The sequence below is a fragment of the Carcharhinus amblyrhynchos genome, chromosome 10 (assembly GCF_965287045.1).
Source record: "Carcharhinus amblyrhynchos chromosome 10, sCarAmb.v2.hapA, whole genome shotgun sequence".
In the NCBI taxonomy this organism is placed as follows: Eukaryota; Metazoa; Chordata; class Chondrichthyes; order Carcharhiniformes; family Carcharhinidae; genus Carcharhinus; species Carcharhinus amblyrhynchos.
The window spans coordinates 57,982,494-58,004,302 of record NC_137333.1 but is presented as its reverse complement, the minus strand read 5'-3'; the positions used below and the strand labels follow the sequence as shown (position 1 = coordinate 58,004,302).

General features: G+C 40.3%; 1 protein-coding gene across 4 annotated transcripts in view; it reads left to right on the top strand.

Moving 5' to 3' along the window:
• The window catches only part of LOC145348955 (ubiquitin carboxyl-terminal hydrolase 35-like), a 399,754-nt gene that overhangs the window by 48,161 nt on the left and 329,784 nt on the right, over positions 1–21,809 (top strand). For all 4 annotated transcript variants that reach the window (XR_013888041.1, XM_080197094.1, XM_080197095.1 and 1 more), the window contains exons 7-8: positions 6,703–6,861; positions 9,136–9,329. Coding sequence is in view for 3 of the 4 variants with exons in the window: in XM_080197094.1 (XP_080053220.1) it covers positions 6,703–6,861; positions 9,136–9,329 (353 nt within the window). In the remaining variant the exon portion in view is untranslated. The remainder of the gene's footprint in view (positions 1–6,702; positions 6,862–9,135; positions 9,330–21,809) is intronic.

The following is a 21,809-nucleotide window of genomic DNA, read 5'->3' as shown; positions in this document are numbered from 1 at the left end:
ATGGTTTGTGGCTTGGAAAGGAAATTGCAGGTGTGCTGATCCCATGCATCTGCTGTCCTTGTACTTTTAAGTGATAGAGGCCATGGGTTTGGAAGGTGCGTTAAAGGAGGCTTGACAAGTTGCTGCAGTGGGTTTTGTGATGGTACACCCTGCTGCCATTGTGTAGCTATGGTCGATAGACAGATGGAGAATTCATGTTTACTTAAGCAAGTTTGCATATCACCAAACTTAAAAATCAGCCATGAACAAGTGCAATTGAATAAGATGTTGGAGTGTTAGTTTTTAAATTGCTTTTCGTAATAACATTCTTGAAATATTTGAGTGGCAACTTGGTGTAGTTTGGTTTCTGTGGCTAAAAATTGGTTTATCTTTAAAAACATCTTAATTAGTGCCTATTCCACCCCATGTTATTTTATAATAATAACTGAAATCTACAGATCCATTTGCTAGTTATACTGGTGTCCGTTTCTTAGTGAATCAAAGACATTTAAAATATTTTTTTTAATGTGACTTTAAAAATGTCCTTTGGCCAAAGAAACATTCTTGCAGGTAGGTACAAAAAGTGCAAACTCCCAGTGTTGGTTAAGTTAATCTGTGGGTAGGGTCTGCTTCTAGAGTGATGTTTTTTCAGCTAGTGCAGAAGATCATAAACTAATTCTACGTTAGAAGTAATTTATATTGAAATTCCACAATCTTTGCATGGTTCAGCTGATTTTGGGTGCGTTGTGATGAAAACATGCAGTGTAACCTGGTGTAAACTCCAGGCCCCAGATTTTACTAGAAATTCATGCTTTGCTACTACAGAGCGATGGGATGTGAATATATAGTTATGATTCCTCTGGTAGCGAAATGCTGAAGATAATTATGCATGCAAAAGGAGTTGCAGAAGGAAAGGAGTCTCATCATATAATCAGAACTTGGAAGAACGAACTCTTCTATAAAACACATGAACATTTCCTAGGACTGAAGTGAATAGTGAAAGTAGTTCTTCTGTGGTTGCTGCCACAACCAAGGGTTGTTGGTCCTTCAACAATAACTTCTGAGTGATTAAGCAACAAGTATTCATTTAATAAGGTAAAGCGAGAGAGACTGCCCTTGACCACAAGGCAGCCCTAGCAAAACTAAAGTTGATGGGATTCGGAGGTGGAGGTGAACAGTGTACTAAGTCTGCCTTAGTGTAAAGGAAAATGGCTGTGGTTGTTGGATGTCAATCATCTCAATCCCAGTGCATTTAGGAGTCCCTCAAGGTAATGTCTTCAGCCTAATCAGCTTCATCAAGACATTCCCTGCAACAAAAGGTCAGATATAGGGGATGTTCATTGATTATTGCGTAGTGTTCAGCACCGTTTGCAATTCCTCCAATGCTGAAACAATCTGTCCAAATGCAGCAAGACCTGGACAACATTCCGGCTTGGATTAGTAAGTGGCAAGTAACATTCATCAGGCATCTCCAACAAGAGAGAATTTTAACCATGTCGCCTTTATTTACAATGTACAATTTGGAGGGATGTTACAAAGGGGTTGAATGTATAATGGCTAAATTTGCTGATCTCACCAAGATAGGTAGGAAGATAAATCATCAAGAGGAAATTGAGAGTCTAAAGGGAAATAGACAGTTAAGGTGAGGGGAAAATGTGTATTTATCCACTTTAGCAGGACGAATAGAAAAGCCATGTGCTATTTAAATGGAGAGAAAATGCACGATTTGGTGGTACAGAGGGATCAGGGTGCCCTGGTAAATGAATCACAATGTAATGTAGGTATAACGAATGATGATGAAGGCACATGATATGTTGCCATTTATTGCAAGAGGAAACAGAATATAAAGGTTGGGAAATTTTACTGCGGCTGATCAGGGCATTGGTGAGACCACATCTGGAATACTGTGTACAGTTTTGGTTGACTTATTTGTAAGTCGTGCCTTACTAACCTTATCGAGTTCTTTGAGAAAGTGACCAAAGAGGTGGATAGGGGTAAGGCAGTTGATGTCGTGTATATGGATTTTAGTAAGGCGTTTGATAAGGTTCACCATGGTAGGCTTCTGCAGAAAATGCAGATGTATGGGATTGGGGGTGATCTAGGTAATTGGATCAGGAATTGGCTAGCAGATAGGAGACAGAGGGTGGTGGTTGATGGTAAATATTCGTCATGGAGTTCGGTTACGAGTGGTGTGCCTCAGGGATCTGTTTTGGGGCCACTGCTGTTTGTAATTTTTATTAATGATCTGGATGAGGGTATAGTTGGGTGGATTAGTAAGTTTGCTGATGACACCAAAGTCGGAGGTGTGGTAGATTGTGAGGAAGGGTGTCATAGTTTGCAGGGTGACTTAGAAAGGTTGCAGAGCTGGGCCGCGAGGTGGCGGATGGAGTTTAATGTGGAGAAGTGTGAGGTAATTCATTTCGGTAGGAATAACAGATGTGTTGAGTATAGGGCTAACGGGAGGACTTTGAATAGTGTGGATGAGCAGAGGGATCTAGGTGTATGTGTACATAGATCCCTGAAAGTTGGGAATCAAGTAGATAAGGTTGTTAAGAAGGCATACGGTGTCTTGGCGTTTATTGGTAGGGGGATTGAATTTAGGAGTCGCAGCGTCATGATGCAACTGTACACAACTCTGGTGCGGCCGCACTTGGAGTATTGTGTGCAGTTCTGGTCCCCACATTACAGGAAGGATGTAGAGGCTTTGGAGAGGGTGCAGAGGAGGTTTACCAGGATGTTGCCTGGTATGGAGGGGAGGTCCTATGAGGAGAGAGTGAGGGATTTGGGGTTGTTTTCGCTGGAAAGAAGGCGGCTAAGAGGGGACCTTACTGAAACATACAAGATGATTAGAGGTTTAGACAGGGTAGATAGTGATAGCCTTTTTCCTAGGATGGAGAAAGCTAGCACGAGGGGGCACGACTTTAAATTAAGGGGGGGTAGTTATAGGACTGATGTCAGGGGTAGGTTCTTTACCCAGAGGGTGGTGAGGGACTGGAATGCCCTGCCAGCTGCAGTTGTAAATGCGCCTAGTTTGGGGGCGTTTAAGAGATCTGTGGATAGGTTTATGGACGAAATGGGATTGGTTTAGATTAGTGGGTTAGTGTTGTTTTTTTTTTAAAAGCTGGTCGGCGCAACATCGTGGGCCGAAGGGCCTGTTCTGCGCTGTAATGTTCTATGTTCTATGTTTCTATGTTCTATGTTAATTGCATTAGAAGCAGTTCAGAGAAGGTTAGCTTGACTCATTCCTGAGACGAGCTTATTTTGTGAAGGAAGACTGAACAAATTGGGCTAATAACCATTGGAGTTTGGGAGATTGAGAGGTGATCTTATTGAAATGCAAGATTCTTGGGGCACTTGAAAGGGTGGGTGCTGGGAGGATAGTTGCAGTTGTGGATGAGGGTGGAGCTGTGGATGCAGGTTAAGAATATCAGGTCTACTGTTTAAAACTGTGATGGGAAGAATTTTTTCTCTTAAAATGTAGATAGTCTGTGGAATTCTCTTCCCCAGAAAGCAGTGAAGGATTGATCATTGAATTTATTCAAAACAGAGTTCTAAGGATTTTTTGACAGGCAAGGAAGTCAAGGGTTATGGCAGGCATGTGATAAACTAGAGTTGAGACTACAACCAGATCAACCATTTGTTATTCAATGGTGCAGCCAACTTGAAAGGCTGAAAAGCCTACTCCTACTCCTACTACTCCTGCTACTCCTAAGTTCTGTTACTATGTTCAGTTGCTGAATTTCCCTCACCATCAACATTCAGGGGGTTGCCATTAACCAGAAACTGAACTAGAAGAGCCATATAAATACTGTGGGTGGAAGAGCAGGTTAAAGGCTGGGAATTCTGCAGTAGTACTCACCTGACTCCCAAAAGCCTCTCCATCTCTCAGGAGTGTGATGGGATGTTTTCCACTTGCCTCGATGAGCTCACCTCTAACAAAATTCAAGAAGCTCAACTTGGTAATTGTCCCATCCACAGTCTCCCATGGAGGCGTGGTTTGAATCCCACTTCTGGCAATGTCTTCCATTGAATTCATTTAGTGATTTTGTCATTGGACTAGTAATCCAGAAACCCAGCGTAATGTTCTGAGGACCCGAGTTCAAAGCCCAACGTGACATGTTGAAATTTAAACTCAATAAAAATCTAATGACACCATTGTTGATTGTTGTAAAAACCTGTCTGGTTCATTAAAGAAATCTGCCATCCTTGCCTGGTCTAATCTACATGTAGCTCCAGACGTATAGCAATGTGGTTGATTTTTAAATGCCCTCAGAAATGGTCTAATAAGCTATTCAGTTCAGGCTAATTATAGATGGGCAATAAATGCAGGTCCAGCCAACAATTCCCACACCTCATGAATGAATAAAACAAAACCTGGGTTAACTACAGAGCAGGTTCCCCTCGGGGAGATGCTCGACTCTGTTCTGAGGCCCAACTTACTTATGGCCTTGTAGGCTACCCTCAAATATGGTACTAAAGCTGTTTACCTTGTTATGGATCTTGTTGGTGTGTTGGTCTAGGCAACCAACCCCCATAGGTGTAAGCTGTTTTTTAACTTGGGCGTTGTCTAAATTTTGAAGACTTCAATGTTCCTGTGTTTTAAACATTATAAACTATCTTTTCTTTCTGACAGAAAGGCAGGATAAAGTAAATTTCTTTCCTCATTGCCTGCCCATCCTTGAACAATTAATCTTCACTTGAAGTGTTGGAACAATGTGAGAGGTGATGCCTTGCCTATTTTCATAGATTTAAACCATTTTCATAAAATATTCTAGAAAACAGTGTTTACAGACAGTTAACCACATGTCTCATGAAAAGAAAGGAAAAATGTTTCTCCTTTGAAAATTTTTAAAGAGCAGTTTCCAATTCAGTAAATTCCTACCTAATGGGAAATCTGCACAGTTAAAATAAATCAAGTTACTACAGCAATTTAAAATATGGCTGTTTGGATTGTGAAAGTGCTGTACAAATTAATTTTTTTGTTTCATTTTGTTTCTTTGATTTCATAATGAAGTACTTTAACTTGGGAAACCTTGCCTTTTTTAATATAGTGAGTTTATTACTGCATATTTTAATTAACAAGGCATATTACTAAATACTGTAAACTAGAACTTTACATCTTATTTTAATAAAGATTTTTTAAAAATTCGCAAAATCTTTAAATTATTACTTTTAGGAATCTATTTGATTATCTTTTAACATTGCTGTTAGGGAAGAATAATTAACACACAATGGATAGTTTAAAACTGGTTGGACAGTTAGTAAAATGTTTACCATATTCTGCACTGCAACACATTCCTTTAATGATGTAATTTAATGTTTAAAGGAAATTAAATAAGTTGCAAAGGTTTAGAAGCAAATTATTGTAGCTGCTGGAATCTGAATCAAAAACTGAAAATGCTTGAAAATCTCAGCAGGTCTGACAACATGTTGGTGAGAGAGCTGAGCTAACATTTTAAGTCTGGTTCACTGTTCATCTGAACACCATGTTGCAATTCATTTTTTCCTCCTTTATTCACCCAAAATGTAACACATGGAGTTATTCCATGTGTTTGGAAGTTTTAAGAAAATGCGTAACTGGGTGACAAGTGTGGCCTGGATTGTTTCTTCTTGAGCAGCCATAGGTTGCCTCCTAATGAACACTGCATTTGCCAACTCACCAAGAAAATAATGTTCAACTGCCTTGCTTTAAGCAGAAGAAAACATGGATATAGGGTTTACACTGGGAAAGAAGGAACATTTTGGCAATATATATAGGGATACTAATTGCTGTCCAGAATGCAGTTGATTTGGGTATTTTCCCCATCCATCATTCTGATACGTCATGTTGTAATGAGTTTGATTTTTATGCAAGCAATTTGTATGTAGCTAGCTTTCGCACCCTGCATTTTGAAGAAATAATCAACTTTAATTAGGTAATTTGCCCTCCATTTTACTGGAAAATTTACCATGTTTTATCAGGAGATGTTGATGTAATTTAGGTAATTAATTCTGCTGTTGTATTTTGTGGAGACTCGTTTTGCATAAACTATGGTCAGTTTTCTGTACTGTGCTATTTATGTAGGCTCTGTTTTGTGAGTTAAAAACAGTTGCTCAAGTCTTGTGATCTATCCTTCCCTGCCTTCAAGTCGTAAGTGGTATCAATCGACACTCCTGAGCATTGAATATTCTGTCTGGGCACATCAGTGTTGTATACTTTAATATTTTCTGCAAGCACTGTGTGTCAAATAACACATATGGGTTAATTTAATATCTACAAGATACAAATATGGAGTCTTACCTGTGTGGATGCTGATATATTAGCAATATCTAGACATAGCCACAGCTATCCATCCATATTGCTTTTTGGAATGTATATTCAGAATTACAGTTGAACTTGACATAAATCTGCATCTGTTAACTTTTAATGGGTGGAAAATTTTGGGAAGCATGCATGTAACTTTCTGTTAAGATCCAGAGGAGTGCTTTCATAAAATCTGGTCACATGTCATTTTTATTAATGCAATTTATTTACCAGCTGGAATTACGCAAACTCTCAGTTGGAGCTGAGTTGTATGATTATAAGCACCCCATAAATATCATTATTCTTACTGAAATGAGTTGTGAAATCAAATGAAATGCAAAATTAAATTATGAAAATACTTAATGCAGTCAAGTATTTTAGTTGTGCATTTATGGCTTAAAAATTTCACTTAGAATAATTCATATCTCATTACCCCACAGCTTGTTTCTGATATTCCCAAATTAGTTGTGTCACTGTCTAAAGAGGAATCTAACTCTGGCACAAGCTGCCTTCAACAGTTGTCAGAATTGGTGCACTGCATGATCTTCCGATTTTCAGGTTTCCCTGACTTGTACGAACCTGTCATAGAAGCACTAAAGGTAAATGATAGAGATTCTTTCTATTTGTTTATTTTGAATAGCATTATAAAATGGGTATTTTAAGTATATTAAGTAAAAAAAATACTGCAGCGACTGGAAATCTGAAACAAAAATTAGAAAATGCTGGAAATGCTCAGGTCCAGCAGCATCTGTGGAGAGAGAAAGAGTTGTTTCAAGTTTGTGACTTTTCATCAAAGACATTATTTAACTGAAATACGTACTTCAATCATATATTTTAGTTGTACATTCATTTATGGCTTTCAGCTTTTTTTTTACAGTAGTCAGTTATGCATGCAGACATACCACACTTAAAATGCACCTTTTCTAACTGCACCTTGATGAGTGCCTCATTAGACTCCTTTGTCTGAGGCTGTCATTACAATACAATATATTGTATTGAACCAGAATTAGTTAATTATGTGAAGTTCCATCTATTGTCCAAGTCACTAGGGGATATTAGTTTTTGTACTTGGAGATCCAATTTTCTCTTTATTGGAAGAGAGAAAACTAGCAGCGCTCAGCAAAATACCAAGATCTGATGGCAAAGGCCTCCAGTAAGAGAAAATGTAACCATTTTCCCTTGATATTTAGTGCTGTCACTAACAAGAAACCAATCTTGACCAGCCATCTAAAGATTGTGGCAACAGGAATGGGTCAGAGGTTGGGAATTCTGTGGAGAGTAACTGGCATTCTACCTCCCCAAAGCCAGTTCACCATCTGTGCTCTCAACAAACTATATTATACTGTAATATCTTCAATTTGCATGAATGAAGTGCAGCTCCAACAACACCCAAGAAACTTGACATTTACAGCTTGCTTAATTGGCAACCCATCCATCACTTTAAGCAAGGACCCTCTTCACCACTGTTGGCACGGGTGTGTGCCAGCTACAAATGCACTATACCACTTTACAAGGCTTCTTCAACAGCACTTTCCAAAATCATGTCACCTCTGTCACCTAGAAAGATACGTGCAACAAATGCTTGGGAGCATGACCATCTGCATGTTCCCCTCCAAAGCTGTACACCATTCTGATTTGGAACTATATCAGCATTCCTTCATTGTTACTGGGTTAAAATCCTAGAACTCTCATCCTAACAACACTTTGGATGTACCTAAAGCACATGGACTGCAGCAATTTGAAATGACTCACCATTACTCTTCTGGCGGGGCAATAATAAATCAAATGAAAAATACATGAGCTAATAGGATAGGGTGTGGGAGAGGGCCTGGGTAAGATGCTCTGCCAGAAATTCAGTGTCGACTTGATGGGCTGAATGACATCTTTCTGCACTTTAGGGATTCTATGAAGTGGACAACATCACATTTTTCCACGTTATACTCTTGTCGACCTAATTTTTGCCCACTCAACTTACCAATGTCCCTTTGCAGACTCCTTCATTTTTCCCTCACAACTTGATTTCCTACCTATGTTTCTATTGTCAGCAAATTTGGTTACAATACACTCAATCCACTATCCAAGTCATTGCTATTGATTGTAGATAATGTAAGCTCCAACAGTGAACTCTGTGGTATTCTGCTTTTATGTTGGTGGCCCTTTTTTCAGAGTAAATATTGATAATGGTCACAGAATTGTACACTAAAGGGTAAACTGCCACCCCTTTCCCAAACAATTCCACCAACCATGATATTTTGCTGAGTCAAGAGCTAGACCCTTCATAAGATGAGGTACCTATGTGCAGAAGAACTGCATTCAAGGTAGTCAACAGAATACAGTGGTTAATCAGGTATATCAATCAATTTATAGAAAAAGGGCAGTGTGAAGGCAGCTGAAAATGTTTGCACACCAAGTATAGGGCAGATGAATATTTGTGCAATATCATGCTAATATTGTGGTTTGCATTTTGTCGCTTCTTTTATCTGCATACGCTGTCCTATATGTGCTTTATACTTTTTCTCTTCAGTTGCAGTATTGAGTATTACAAGGAGAAAATGTTCAGCATTCATTTAATTTTACTTGTGCCTCGTCTTGTATTGCTGGATAAGATTGTAGCTGAACAATAAACTGTTCTTAAAAAAGATTGGTTCTCCTTTTGTGAATTTTGTTCTAAACAAGCTTTGATCCTGTCCCTGGATTAAACTAACATTTTTGTTACTGGGTTCACTGAGATTGACTTTGTCCCATTGCCAGATAAGGGCAGAAAATGTGTAGTTGCACTGAAGGTGAAATACTATTCTGTACAAAAAATGACTTGGATAAAATCTTATGCACCTCTGTTAATATTATCAGATAAATTTATGCTTCTGTTTTAGGACTTTCCAATTCCAAATGAAGAGAAAATAAAGCATCTGCTCAGTCAAAATGCCTGGACATCACAGAAGAATGCATTAACACCTTTGTATCCAAGACTTGCTACCAAATCAGATACAGGAAGGATAGGTCTGGCCAACTTGGGCAATACCTGCTACATGAACAGTATCATTCAGGCTCTTTTCACAGCTTCTGAGTAGGTATCTGAAGCACCTGAGATATGGTAATCTCTTAACTGAATATTGTTTCGATGATGACCATTCATATTGTTTTACAATATATCTTTCACATATTGTAGGATTTGTATAAGAAATTGGAATGTTTGGCCACGTAGGATTTTTTAAAAATCCTGTCCTCCAACAGATTTGTCAGAAGCCATGCTTTGCCTTGCAATAACCTTCAGCTTGGAAGGTGAAATGATCTGAGACATGAACTGCACTTCAAATCTATCCAGTTATAGGATTACAGTTAATCAAAGGAATATATATTTTCAGTGAGGCTGATCATTTTCTGGTTCCTTTTCCACCATAGCTGGGCACTAAGTCAAGCACTAGGAAGCTTGTCTCCAATTATGGTAAGTGAGCTTTAGTTACAGCTAGCCTTGGGATTTGAATTTCCTTTTTGTCAGGATTTAATACAGTTGAGAGTCTCTTTGTGCCCTTTTGTAGCCAAAAGTGCAGGCATGGTTGTGATGCTGAGAAATGCAGCAAACAATTTGCACTCGGTGAGGTCCCATGAAGTGTACTGAAATAATTACGTAACGATTGAACCTGCCACATTTAAGATAAAATTAGTTTTTTGTATTGAAGGAAGAAGTCCTGAAAAAGACAAGTATACATGTCAACAAATCTCACCAGGCAGGTTATGTGTTCTCCAGTGTACAAACTTGCCAAATGAACTTTTTTACTGGATATTTCTTAAGGTGTTTGCAACATATCCTCCTTTGTTTGCATAATAGTAATTTGAGTTCAAAGGTATTTCATTGAGTTTTTCTGAATGCATAAGACACTACATATGTTTTTCAGAATTTTTTTGTGGTTTCTGCTTTTTCCCTCTGCAAATTAAAAATCCATTTCAATACTTGAGCTTAATTTGCTTAGCGAGGATAATGTGGAAATATTTTAGTGTTATTACAGTTTGCTTCTCCTCCATTTATCCTCTGCACCGATCAACCATTACAGCAGGGCTGACCAATCTTTCAAAGTTTGACTGCTGGAAGAAGGTTAATAGACCAAGAGCCATAAGTTATTCTGGCTGTCCAGAAGGGTGTTGGAACAATGAAGTCTAGAAACGAGGGCGGCTTTGGCCTTAGTTGGACTTAGGCAGGGCTGGAGATGAACAAGGTAACTCCAGGAGTGCAAATGGTTGCTTTAGCCTGAAACAGTGACGCAGAAATGAATCATGAGCACCTAGAGTTTGTGGTGGGGGCTGAATTTGGTCTTTCTTAAACTGAAGGAAATAGCAATGCACCCAGCATTGGATACTGACCAGTTTGGAACATAAGTTAGTCACAAGTAGGTTTGCATTAACACTGCAATGTAGTTAGTGTGAAAACCCCCTAGCCACCAAACTCTGGTGTCTGTTTGGGTACACTGAGGGAGAATTTTGCTTGACCAGTGCACCTAACCAGCACATCTTTTGGACTGTGGGAGGAAACTGGATCACCCAGAAGAAATCCACACAGGCAGTGACCCCAGCCGGAATCGAACTTGGGTCCCTGGTATTGTGAGGCAGCGGTGCTCACCACTGTGCCAGATGGCATCATGATTGAAGACATGGAACCTTTGGTAATGTTGCCAAGCAATAGCATTTAAGTGAGGAAGTGGATGAGGGGAAAAAACCATTTTGGGACACTCCATAACTAATGGGTGAGAAGAGAAGGCATTGCATCAGCTATGCTTGAGTAGTGATTGGATAGAGAAGAGTGGCACTAAGTAATACCTGAGCTGGACAGTAGAGGAGAGGCATTTGAGCAGAATGGTGTGGAGTAACTGATAAGATATGACTTGGGTCAGACAACTTCAATGTTGTGATAGCGGTACAATCCTGTTTGGTGAGATTCAGATATGTTGCAGGAAAATTTGAGTACGTATTAGGTGCAAGCACGTGCACAAACTTTCAAGAGAATAGGAACATTGGAAATGGGAGTAACGTGTAAGGACAAAGTTTGGAATGGGACTGAGTGTTGGGTTCATAAAGATGGCTTTGAAAGAGTGACATAATCATTTACAATGTCAGCAAGCATTGAAGCATGAAGGACAGTTAAATTGTCAGTAGTTTCTTGGGAATAGGGTTGACTGAGCAGGAGATGGGTCACTTGCGGAACATAAGGGAGGATGAGAAAATAACATAGGATTAGGGTTAGTATGGTATAATATATGGTAGAAAATGTTAAAGGAGTGAATAAATCGGAGGTGAGAGGACAAGGTGAGTTGATGTGGAAATTGAAACTCTTTGGGGATGATGTCATTCAGTATATAGGATGAGGGAGAAGAGAAAGGAAGATATCTGAGGCTTGGATGAATGTAAGAATTTAAGATTTTAAAGGCAACGAGAGTGATGGGCCGAGGTGAGTGAAGGAAATTAAGATGTGGGGGATGGAAGATCAATATGTGATTTTGGTGAGAAATCATAGGTTATAGCATAGTCTATATTGGCTCCCTGTAAGAAGAATTTGTCATAACCTGCCTTTTTCTCCTAGACTTGACATTTCTTCCTGTCAGATAATGATCCAACTCTCAGGCTGTGCAATTTCAGATCCTAACCACATGCTATGTAAAAAAAAAAGTGCTTCCTCACTATTGTTTTTTTTGCCAGTCACCTAATATCAATGTCCTCTGGTTTGCAATCCTTCCAGAGCAGAAACAGTTTCCTGTAAACTGTCCGGTCTCCTCCTGATTTTTGTATACCTTTGTTAAGTTTCCTTCCGAGAACAGTCCCAGTTTATCCAGTCTCAACGTGTAATTGAAGTTCCTCATCCTCAAAACCATTTTTGTGAATTTTTTTTTCTGTACCCTTCCTCATGCCTTCCTAAAGTGGTGCCCAGAACTCTGTGCAGTATTCCAGTTGAGGCTGAATCAATTTTATACACATTTATCATAACTTCCACTTTCCTGGTTCTATACATCTCTCTACTATTGAGATCCAATCTCTCTATATCTTGGAGGTTAGCACTGCTGCCTCACAATGCCAGAGAGCCGGGTTCGATTCCCAGTTTGGGTGACTGTCTTTGTGGAGTCTGTACATTCTACCTGTGTCTGCATGGATTTCCTCTGGGTTTGGGTGCTCCAGTTTCCTCCCACAGTCCAAAATACATGCCAGTTAGGTGTATTGGCCATATTAAATTCTCCCTCAGCTAAATTCTCCCTTAGTGTACCTGAACACGCGCCAGAGTGTGCCAATTAGGGGATTTTCACAAACTTCATTACAGTGTTAATGTACGGCTATTTGTGACACTAATAAATAAACTTTAAAAACTTCATGGCTGATCTGATATGGCCCTAATTCTACATTCCCAAATGGCCCTTTAAACATTTGACTTCCTTGTCTATAAAAAAAGTCTTATCTAACACAGCCTTGAATAAGTCCAGTGATCCAGCCTCAACTACTTTCTGGGTAAAAGAATTCCACAGACTAATGATCCTTTGAGAGATAAAAAAAATTCATCTGTTTTAAAAAGAAGCCATCTTATTTTCAAACTGTACTCCTGGTTCTGTTCTCCATCACAAGTGGAAAAAACTTCTTAGTTTCCACCCCATCAAGTCCCCTCAGGATCATGGATGTTTTAGTAGGCTCACCCCTCTCTCTCTGTGAACTTCAGTGAGTAGAGGGTCAACATATTCAACCTTTCTTGAGATAAGCCTTTCATCCCAGGAATGTGACAGGTGAGTCTTCTCTGAACTGCTTCTGCAAGCATCCAAGCCATGCCTTTTTCATAATTTATGTTGAAAATTTCTTGTTCCAGTCTGAAACAATTGTTCTGTTTTTATAACTTCCTTGCTTTTGTACTCAAAGCACCTATTTATTAAAGTCCGGGAATCCATGTGATTTACTAATCGCGATCTCAACATTCAATGATTTGTGCACCTATAACCCAGATCCCTCTGCTCCTTCATCTCTCTCAGAATTGAGCTCTTTATTTTAAACTGCCTCTTCTTGTTCTTCCTATGAAAACGAATCACATCACACTTGTGGGGTGTCACAGTGGTTAACACTGCTGCCTCACAGCGCCAAAGACCTGAGTTTGATTCCTGACTTGGGTTACAATCTGTGTGGAGTTTTCATGTTCTCCGTGTGTCTGAGTGGGTGTCCTCTGGGTGCTCCGATTTCCTCCACAGTCCATAAGACATGCTGCTTAGGCGTATTGGCCATGTTAAGTTCTCCTTCAGTGTACCCGAACAGGCGCCAGAGTGTGGCGACTAGGTGATTTTCACAGTAACTTCATTGCAGTGTAAGCCGACTTGTGACACTAATAAATAAACGAAACTACTCAGCATTAAATTTCATTTTTATCTTGCCTGCCCATTCCACTAGTTCAACACTACCTTCTCACTGTTCATAATTTTTGCGTCATCTATAAATTTCAAAATTTTGCTCTATACACTAAATTCTAGGTTATTCATATATATTGAGAAGAGCAAGAATCTGAACACTGACGCCTCATGAACTCTGCAATAAACCCTCCAGTCCGAGAAACAACCTTTCACCGTTACTGTTTGCAGTTACTTAGCCAATTTTGTATCCATGTTGCTATTGCCCCTTTTATTCCATGAGCTCTAACTGCCATGTGAATACTTTATCAAGTGCCTTTTGGAAGTCCAGGCACATTAAATAAATAAACTGCATTATCATTGGTGATCCTCTCATTTATTGTATCAAAAATTCAAGCAAGCTAGTGAAACACAATTTGCCTTTAATAAATCCATGCTGGCTCTCTGTAATTAGCCTGCAATTCCCCTGTTAATAATTTTCTTATTTCTTCACGGGCAACAATTGATCTCAATGTTTGTTTGGGATCTGAATATGTCCCTCACTAAAGCTACATTCTGTATATGGATCATTGAGGCACCAATTCTGTACATTATTGACCCATAATTTCACTCCATCTAACCACTGTCACAACAAGCGCAAAAACTGCAGGGAGACTTTCGGCATGATTTTGTTCAAAAGTTACTATAGGCTTTGATTTTGTTCCATTGGCCAAGTTGGCTAGCACCACTGTGAATGTTGCCTTCTCATGTTCTATGGGTTTCACCAGAACTATTTTTGAACATTTTGATTCCATTGTTTGTCTGCTGGGCATATTGAAATTCATGACTATTTCATCCATGCTGATATGTCACAATGGGTACTTGTGTTTTAGTCACTGCCTTAATAATGAAGCGCTAGAAACTGGGTAATTTTGACATCAAGATCTTTTGGTAGTTTAAGAAATTTTGGCTTTCTGCAACACTGGATATTTCTGTTCCGTGAAGTGTTTGCACCAACCAGCTGTTTCCCTGTGCTAGATTCGGGGTTTGGTTTGACCCACTTAACTGTATATTTACATTTTATTTCTGATGATGAAAACATTCTGGCGATTTTAAAAATCTATTCTGACATGTGCTTCTCAAAATCAGGCTAGTGGCTGGTCTCTGATCTCATGGCACCGTTTATGCTTGGGTGCCTTCAGGGCAGATTCCTTTCTCTTCAATTCCTCCACCAGTTTTTAATCAACACCTGTGGTGACTTGAGACCACAAATAAGATAGTCAAATATTTCTTTAAAAGAAGGAACTTCTTTATGCAAACAAGTCTAACAGTAACTCAGCAGAATAGTGATAATAGTAATAACTATGACAACAGAAGCACTCGTAAAACAGGTCTTGCTTAGAGGTCACCCTCTTGCAGGCAGAAAAGTCCATATATGCTCAGAACCCTCAACAGACACCAGTAAAACAAATGCATAGGAGAAAATCTCATAAGAACACTTTGCACTCAAAATGACATTGTGTAACATTTCTCTCCACTTAAATTTCAATCCCCCAACTGGACAGACAAAAGTAAGTCTTAATTACACAAAAGTCTGTCAGGTGTTTTGTGATTGCATTGTGGCCTACACGCCATTGGTAAATTTTGTAACCGTTGATCTGGAATTGTGGATCAAGAGATGGATTGAGAATCTGTATATAAATGTTCCTTTTCCACTCCCCAGCAGAATTAACACAGGAACCACTTCCTGGTGAATACCCACAGCAGCATTACCTACTGCCATGTTATCTGTAATGGCACTGACTCTGAAACTTTTGCTGACTGAGTCATAATGTAAATGAGCATGGTCTTGGTGTCTGTGAACAACTTTTTCATTTTGCAGTCTTATGACCCAAGGTACTGGACCACTTTGGTTTAAAATTATTCCTAGTAACCACCAATGTTCCTGATGTAATCATATTCCAGTTTGAACTGCCTGTCTTTGGACAGAACAGTGGCACAGTGGTTAGCACGGCTGCCTCACAGCATTAGGGTTCAATTTCGGCTTTGGGAACGTGCACATTCTCCTTGTGTCTGCGTGTGTTTCCTCCAGTGCTCTAGTTTCCTCCTCCGGTCCAAAGATGTGAAGGTTAGGTTGATTGGACATGCTAAATCGTCCATTAGTGTTCCATGATATATAGGTGAGAGGGATTAGCAGGGTGAATACATGGGATTACGGGGAATAGGGCCTGGGTAAGAGTTGGTGCAGATTCGATGGGCCAAATCACCACCTTCTGCACTGCAGGGATTCTACAAAAGCACCAATCTTCATCTAAAGTGTGTTAGTTGGGTCCCTCCTGCTTCTCTTTTCTCCTGCTCACTTTTGCTCAAAGTGGCCTTTGCCTTTAGGCTTCATATCTATCTGAGCTGTTTCTTGAGGATGCCTGCTCTTCTGCTGTCTTCAGCCCCTAATTTCTGGCTCAGTTTGTTCCTGGGGATGGCTGCCTTTTCTCTCTTGCTTCTTCAACACCTCATGCGTGTCTAATCTGCTTCCTGACTCAGAACTTTGACTGTTAGTTATATCAATTGTAAAGAACATCCCGTTCCCTATTCTCTCCTTCCTTTCTTTTAATTGCTGCACGGACCTGGTTTACTAGGTATGTGGCTGTTGGATTTTTACTCATGTTACTAAAATTACTTTTTTATTTTGCATATTATTTTGTGACAATACTCCAAGTGTCACTTGCCATTCCCTTCAATCCCTTCTTCAGAGTTTATCAGCTTGCTCTGCCAAACCATTTGAAGCTAGATGAAATGGTGCAACACACATATGACACATACCATTCTTTTGCATTAATTCTTGAAACGACTTGTAAATATAGTGCTATTATCTGAAACAACTGAATCTAGTAGACCATAAGTTGCAAAAATTTGATGTAGCTTCTCAATTGTTACAGGAGCTGTAATATTACTCATGATATGTACTTTCAACCATTTTGAATGCACATCTGCAACAAACAAAAATATGTAGCTCATGAGAGGTCCCACAAAGTCCACATTGCCATCTGCACCACAGCCCAAGGATAAAGTGATTCTGTGGTGCCATCTCTTGATTTATCTGACAAGCCGAACAGGATTTTACCTTATTCTTCAAGTCCAGATCCACGTTGGCCACCAACCATATCTCCTGGCTGAACTTTTCATTCTAGAAACACCTGGACGGGGCTCATGAATTTCATCTATGCGAACGACCAGGAGATGGACCGGACACTCCTTTTTTTTTCTCTCTCTCACACTCTCTCTCTCTCTCTCTCACTCTCACACACACACACACACACACACACACACACCACCCCCCCCCCCCCCCCAATCCACCTTGCATGTTTAATTCATCCCTACACTTCACATAAGGTTTCAACTCATTATCTACGACAGTTGGCCATCCTTGCTTCAGAAATTTTAAAATTTGCAACAGAATAGGATCTTTGTTCATCCATTGGTTAATTTGCTTTGCATTTACTGGAGAATGTGCAAGTCTCTCAAGTAAGAAATTTGTCTCAAGAAGATGCAATTCCTTGGAAAATTCAATAACGGGACTCAACTTTTGTGTTACCTTTCCCTGCACACGATATTGTATTGATAAGTTGACAATGTAAGACTCAGCATTTGCTGAAGCCATGCGTTTTGACTCACTGAAAAGACTCAATGGCTTGAGGTTGGAATATATAGAATCATAGAACCCTACAGTGCAGAAAAGGCCATTCAGCCCATCAAACCTGCACTGACTTTCTGACAGTATCTTATCCAGGACCTTTCCTGTGCCCTGTCTTTGTAACCCACACATTTCCCATGGCTAATCCATCTAAATTACACATCTTGGGATACTAAGGAGCAGTTTACCATGGCTAATCCTGCACCTCTTTGGACTATGGCAGGAAATTGGTACACCCGGAGGAAACCTTGTTCAGATATGGAGAATGTGCAAACTCCCACAGACAATCACCCAAGGCTAGAATTGAACCCGGATCCCTGGAGTTGAGACAGCAGTGCTAACTACTGTACCACCATGGTGCTGTGGTGAATGAATGACCATGGAGGTACTGATGGAATTGTTTCATCGCAAAACAGTAGTTATGCCCTCTTTGTCCAACTTGAATATTCCCTTGCAACCTTTTGTCAGCGTCGTAGGTGCTATATGGATAGGTTTTCCAGACCCAACCTCCTTAGAGAAAGTATCACCACTACACTGTAGGTGTCACGTTGTGTGACAGGATAACTTTCCTGTCTGGATCAAAATCGACTAGCAGATTAGCCATTTGCAGCAGCACTTTGACATCCTGAAAACTGCCTTCTGTGTGGGTTCCCATTTCCATTTGGTTTCTTTGTGGAGAAATAGGTACAGAGGAGCAAGCACTAAACATGTCTGAGAAAAACTTTACATAGTTTTCCAAGCTCAATATGAAGTGAGCTCTGCTTTCCTGGGCTCCAGAGCTTCCTTTAGTGGCTTGCATCTTCCCCTCTACAGGGGGTAAAGCTGTGAGCAGTGATTCTATGGCCTAGATGCTCTACACTTTGTGTCTGGAAAATGCACTTGCTCCTCTTCAGACATAGTTCTGTTTCTAAAAATCTTTTAAAAACTTGATCCAGGTTGCTGAAGTGGTCCTCCTCAGTCTTCCCTGAAATTAAGATGTCATCTAAGTAGACTGTAACTTGAGGAAAGCCTTGCAACAGGTTGTCCATTGTCCTTTGAAAGGTTGCCATGATGTGGAGATGCCTGCGTTGGATTGGGGTAAGCACAGTAAGAAGTCTCTCAACACCAGGTTAAAGTCCAACAGGTTTATTTGGCAGCACTAGCTTTCAGAGCCTCAAGCTCCTCCTTTAGGTGAGTGAGGACTTATGTTCACAAACAGGGCATATAAAGACACAAACTCAGTTTACAAGATAATGGTTGGAATGCGAGTCTTTACAGGTAATCAAGCCTTAAAGGTACAGACAATGTGAATGGAGAGAGGGTTAAGCACAGGTTAAATAGGTGTGTATTGTCTCCAGCCAGGATAGTTAGTGAGATTTTGCAAGCCCGGGCAAGTCGTGGGGGTTACAGATAGTGTGACATGAACCCAAGGTCCCAGTTGAGGCCATCCTCATGTGCGGAACTTGGCTATCAGTTTCTGCTCAGTAATTCTGTGTTGTTGTGTGTCGTGAAGACCGTCTTGGCGAACGCTAACATGAAGATCAGAGGCTGAATGTCTGACTGCTGAAGTTTTGTAGATGGCATAGTTCCGTTGTCTTATCTGCTTGGCAATATTTTGCAGCTGGCCTCCAGTCACGGGCATTCAGCCTCTGATCTTTGGTAAGCGTTCTCCAAGGCGACCTTCATGATGCACAACAATGTAGAATCACTGAGCAGAAAATGATAACCAAGTTCCACACACGTGAGGATGGCCTCAACCGAGATCTTGAGTTCATTTCACACCATCTGTAACCCCAACGACTTGCCTGGGCTTGCAAAATCTCACTAACTGTCCTGGCTGGAGACAGTACACACCTCTTTAACCTGTGCTTAACCCTCTGCTCACATTGTCTGTACCTTTAAGGTTTGATTACCTGTAAAGACTTGCATGCCAATCATTATCTTGTAAATTGAGTTTGTATCTTTATATGTCCTGTTTGAGAACACAAGTCCTCACTCACCTGAAGAAGGAGCTGAAGGTTCCTAAAGCTAATGCTTCCAAATAAACCTGTTGGACTTTAACCTGGTGTTGTGAGACTTCTTACTTTTGAAAGGTTGCCAGACTGGAGGACACACCAAGCGATTATTTTTGAACAATGCTTTGTGTGTTGATAGTCACTTATTGCTTTGAATCTTCCTTTGAGTTGTTGAAATACCTGGCTCATGTCCAGTTTTCAAAACAGCTTGCCTCCCACACAAGATCTGAAAACAAATCTTTGACCCTAGGAAATGGATAAGCATCTGACTCAGAAACTTGGTTAATAGTGAGCTTGTCATCACCACATATGCGCACCGTTCCATCATTTTTAAGGGCAGAAATGATTGAGCTGTCCAATGAGAAAATTGAACAGGCTCAATAATTCTAAGTCTTTTAATAAAGTTAATAAAAGTTATCCATTGTAATTACTGTATAATTCTCATACTTGGAGTCATAAAGACCCTTCAATCAATCAAATCTGTACTGACAATAACTACCACTCAAGGCGTGCTAATCCCATGTTCCTGCACCTGTCCACATCCTTGAATGTTATGATAATTCAAGTGCTCTGCCAAAGATTGTTCGGTTTTCAGCCTGTACTATCTTCCCAGGCAGTACAGTCCAGATTCCCACCACCTACTTAGTGAAACCCCTCTGAATTTATTGTCCCTTACCCTAAAACTACATCCTCTCATGATTGACCCCTCAACCTAGGGGAACAGCTGCTTGCTAATCACCCTGTCCATATCCTTCAATCTTATACACCTCAATTACCACCACCACCACACCGCACCCCTTCTATGCTCTAAAGAAAACAATCCAAGCCTATCTAGTCTCTCCTTATAACTCCAACCTGCGGTTATTCTTCCCGCTTAGAAAGGATAGCAGGACTAGAGGGCACAGCCTCGATAAGGGGGGGTGCAGTTTAGATCAGAGTTGAAGAGGAACTTCTTCATTCAAAGAGTGGTGAATCTCTGGAATTCTCTGCCCGTTGAAGTGGTGGAGGCTACCTCGCTAAATATATTTAAGTCACAGGTAGATGGGTTTTTGATAGACAAGGGAATTAAGGGTTATGGGGAGAAAGCGGGAAAGTGGAACTGACCCACTTCAGATCAGCCATGATCTTATTGAATGGTGGGGCAGGCTCGAAGGGCTAGGTGGCTTACTGCTGCTCCTATTTCTTATGTTCTTAAGTAACCCAGGCAATACCATGGCGAACTTCCTCTGTACCCCCTCAAGTGCTATCACACCCTTCCTACAGTGAAGTGGCCAGAACTGCACGTGGCCTAACCAATGCTCTGTATAACTCCAACATTTCCTTCTTGCTCTTGGACTCTATGCCTTATGATAAACGCGTTCCATAAGCCGCCTTAACTATCTTATTCATGTACTTAATAATTTCCTTGTAAATTTGTTCCACTACATTTTTTCCACTAGTTGGTAGCTTGCAGGCAACACTGAATCATATAATTGAACCTTTCTTGTTTCATAGATCTAGCCAAATATATTCTGCGCTTGACCTCTCTGGGGCATCTCTCCCTTCAGCACTGTGATGTTTTCCTTAATCAATATTGCTACCCTTCCCCCTTTCTTTCCGTAACATATTGCCTCCAGCAATATTTGGCACCCAGTGTTGCCCTTCTTTGTGCTAAGTCTCATTATTAAAACAAGACCATAGTTCTACATGGCTACAATGCTAGCAACCAATGATTTTTAATCTCACACTGTGCATTTACATGCAAACATGGTCATTCTTTTTTAATTTAATTACATTCCTTCTTGCTCTATTCTCACCTAATACATCATTTCCTACTCCAGTGCTTTGTGTCTCCCCATTCTCTGCATCTTGGTGTTCCACTCTTAATATTACCTATTGGTTCCCAGGCCACGTAAATTTAAATCTGCCCCAAAAGTACGAGGAAATTTGTCCCTGATATGTTCAGATGCAACACGTTCTCCTCCCATCCCTTCTAGAAGTGGTCCAAATGTATAAAATTTATTACTTTGCCTCAGGCCTCATTCTTGACAAGAGCACTATTGTTTCCTGAAATAATGCAACGTTTCCCCTCTTGCTGTATTTTGTACAGGCTGTCGGCTCATCAACTTTTTTGTAAGTTGTCTGAAATTTGTCAATTCTTAAACACATTCTGTCATCAAAAACGTAATCAAACAGTTAATAAATGAAGCATCATTATCAGTGCTGCCAAGATGAGGTGAGAGGGGAGAACGTGAAACTCCACACAGTCACTCAAGGCCAGATTTGAACCTGGGAACCTGAGCCTGAGAGGCAGCAATGCTAACACTGTGCCAGTCTGTATCCTATAGCCAATAGGAGAATTGAATATTAACCATTTCCAAAAAAAGGCAGTGCTGGACAATGAGTGTTCAGACAGTTTTTTCACAGAGCGTGGTGAGTATCTGGAACAAGCTGTCAGAGATAGTAGTAGAGACGGGTACAATTTTATCTTTTGAAAAGCATTTAGATCGTTACATGGGTACGATGGGTATGGAGGGATGTGG